General features: G+C 46.6%; 1 protein-coding gene across 1 annotated transcript; it reads right to left on the bottom strand.

The window, feature by feature from the left end:
- Window positions 1-1,280: 1,280 nt before the first annotated feature.
- On the bottom strand, window positions 1,281-1,829 carry Fthl17 (ferritin heavy chain like 17). Its single transcript, XM_052745049.1, has one exon. The coding sequence runs from the start codon at window positions 1,827-1,829 to the stop codon at window positions 1,281-1,283; it is 549 nt and encodes a 182-aa protein (XP_052601009.1).
- Between the last annotated feature and the right edge of the window lie 1,274 nt (window positions 1,830-3,103).

The raw sequence follows: 3,103 nt of genomic DNA, 5'->3' as shown, positions 1-3,103 counted from the left end.
TAGTAAGGGTGGCACCTTACTCGTCTGCCTCTCACACAGTCTCTTTCTAATTCTGTAGGCTTCTATCATATGAGGATTTTGCCTGACATTTAGAAGTCCTCTCTACCCTAGGCTGGAAGGCACACCTGTAATTAAGGGAAAGGCTACAATGATCAGGGCCGTCTTTTAACAGTTTGGGGAATTCCCCTCCCTTCTGGGGCTGATTATCTGGCTGAATTCCCAGTCTACCCCCACGCTCCTTCTTAACTCGTTGATACCCACAGTGTAACAAGAAAAGACCACCCTGGATCAGAACTATGTTCCCGTCCCAATTCCATTAACTTCCCTTGTAGCCTCCCTTTAAATTCCCGTCCTTCCTACTTCCTGAGATTCTTATGGGAATATAATGATATAAATGAGAGATCTTGGACCCGCAAAGTTCCACTGTTCTTTCAGTTTGTTCACCTCGGGGCTATGAAGAAGTCATTCCAGTTTTCTTTATCTAGAATCACTGTTTCCCAGGGTAAGCACGTTATAAGTGTTCTGCTGTCTTTCAGGTGGTCTCACTGTCTTACCTGGAATCAGCAAATGCTAATATTTTAATATTTTAGCAACTTAATGGGCTTTAGGTAAAGTTGACTTTATTTTAATCCAGTGGTTCTCAACCTTGCTAATGCTGCGACCCTTTAATACAGTTCCTCACGTCGTGGTGACACCCTCCTCTCCCCAACCCTCTCCCACCCCACAACCATAAAATTATTTTCGTCACTACCACATAACTGCAATTTTGCTCCTGTTATGAATCATAATGTAAATATCTAATATGCAGGGTATCTGATATGTGACTCCCCTGCTTACCCTTTTACCATGCATTTGCACGTTTCCCATGCTTAGACACCAGGTCTATAGGCCAATCACTCCACTTCACTTCACTCATACCTCACCCCACACACACACTCCCAAGCTCACACTGTTTATAAGAAAAAGCTAATTTGGTCTTTTCCCAGGGCCTGTGAATATCCTTTCCCTTCCACCAACTTGAGCTCTTAGTTGCAAGGAGACCCGGCTTGGATGTGTGAAGCCACACCTGGATATTCATTTTAGACCTGTAAGGGAATCCATCATTTTTCAAACGCGCGAGTTTTACACATATGAGTCAACAGGAAACGATTACTCTGCTGAGAAACAAATTTATTGCAAACAGTGCTAAACAGAAAAAAACTAGGGAAACTTCTGGAAGTATGTTAGCACCTTGCCTGGTGATCTGAGGACGACCCCACCGTAGCAGTGACAGTCCCAGTTCAGTTCTCCTTGATGCTCTCTCCCAGGGTGAGCCTGTCGAAGAAGTGCTCAGCCAGGCGATTTCCTGGAGCCCCCAACTGGCGCAGGTTGGTCATGTAGCCACCCATCTCCTTGATGATTTTGACCTGCTGTTGGAGAAAATGGCGCTTCAGGAAGCTGCAGAGGCAGGCATCGCCTTTGCTGTTAGCCAGCTGGTACAGCTGCAGGAGGCTCTGGTTGAGCGTCTTCTCCAGGTGGAAGGCACACTCCATCGCCATGAGGCCATCGCACCAGTCGTGGCGTTCTTGATCGGCAATTCTTCCAAGGATGAGGGAGCCATTGCGCTGGACCAGGAAGTGGAATAGCTTCTCGGTGTTCTGCATCCACTTCTGGGACTGGCAAAGGAAGTAGAGCGCGAAGTTCACCAGGGCCACTTCATCTTGATTGCAGAAGAAAGCCATGGAAAGGTAGATGTAAGCGGCATACAGCTGCAGCTGGATCTGCGAGTTGATGGCAGCGTTGCTCTCGGCCAGGTAACCGGGCTCCATCTGGGGCTGAGGAGTAGCCATGGCGGCAAGAGGCCTCACTGTTGGCGAGCAGGAGCGAGAAGGACACAGCTGGTTGCGAGCTGTGGAGCTGGCGGAGTGGACGCGGCTTCAGGAGCCTCGCGGGGACTCTAGGAGAAGGAGGAGGAGCTGAGGAGCCAGGCAGTACACGTTCCTGACTCTGTCCAGTCAGACTCCGAGGCGGCGCCTCGAGCCGCAACTGCCCAAACAAGGACCCGGAAGATAGCGATGGAGCCAGCAATGGCGGGCAGTTGGTGCCTCAGGCGGTGGAACCAGGTCAAAGGTCAAGGAACAAAGAAAGCAAGAGTGCTGTGTTCGCAGTAACACCGAAGGGAAGGCATTGTGCTGACCATCCTAACAACATAGTATCTTAAATCTGTGAATAAACAGCCAGGTTGGTTGGTTGTTGTGTGGATAGTTAACTTTAAGGGAGAAGTTATTTGAACATCACCTAATCGGGACTTTCATTAAAGTAGTGTGATGACATTATCTCGTATCTTAAAGATTTAGTCACCTGGGCTGGTGACTTCAATGTCCACACTGGTGACTTTTCTTAGGAAGACGGCAAGAGCAAGTGGCTGTGCCTTATCGCCAATGCTGCCACACTGGGTATTTCCGAAGAAATCAGAGCATGGAGTTCCATCTCCCAGAACTTGTGCTAGAAGGAGAGAAACGGCTCTCAAAATTTGTCCTGTGGCGTCACTTGTGCAGTGGCATGCCCCAGCCGGCATACGCATACACACACTAATAAAATAAAATATAAAAAAAATAAATAAAATTAATGGGCTAAAGAGATGGCTCAGTTATTAAGAACATATACTTCTTTTGCAGAGGATCTGAGTTTGGCTCCAAGCACGTAATTAAGTCAGGCAGTTCGCAGCTGTCTGTAACTCCAGCTCTAGAGGCATTTGACAATTGTGTCCACGGAAAGCCCCTGCTGTCTTATACAAATACCCCCCCACCCCATACACATGGTTTAAAAAATGAAAAAGAAATATTTAAAAACATAAAACAAATTTAACAACCACCCCAAAGTGTTCTAGAGTCCACTATGGTGTTGCAGGCCTGTAATCCCAGCATTTGAAAAGCTGAAGTATGAAGACTGTTTCTATACCATCCTGGGCTGCTACATTCCTTGTATTCTGTAATCATCAGACTAAAATTTGTAAAATGTATATTTGACTTAACAATTTTAGTTATTGAAAAATTGGACATACAATATACACTGTACATGGAGCATATTCCTCTACCATGCTCTGACTGTGCCCTTTTTTCTC

Source organism: Peromyscus californicus, unplaced genomic scaffold (genome assembly GCF_007827085.1).
Source record: "Peromyscus californicus insignis strain IS unplaced genomic scaffold, ASM782708v3 Scaffold_10__1_contigs__length_136768540, whole genome shotgun sequence".
In the NCBI taxonomy this organism is placed as follows: Eukaryota; Metazoa; Chordata; class Mammalia; order Rodentia; family Cricetidae; genus Peromyscus; species Peromyscus californicus.
The sequence above is the reverse complement of the archived record's forward strand: the minus strand, read 5'-3'. Positions and strand labels throughout refer to the sequence as shown.

Bases quoted from the DNA above. Each gene is read 5' to 3' on its own strand.
- Fthl17 (XM_052745049.1), bottom strand. From the start codon at position 1,829: ATGGCTACTCCTCAGCCCCAGATGGAGCCCGGTTACCTGGCCGAGAGC.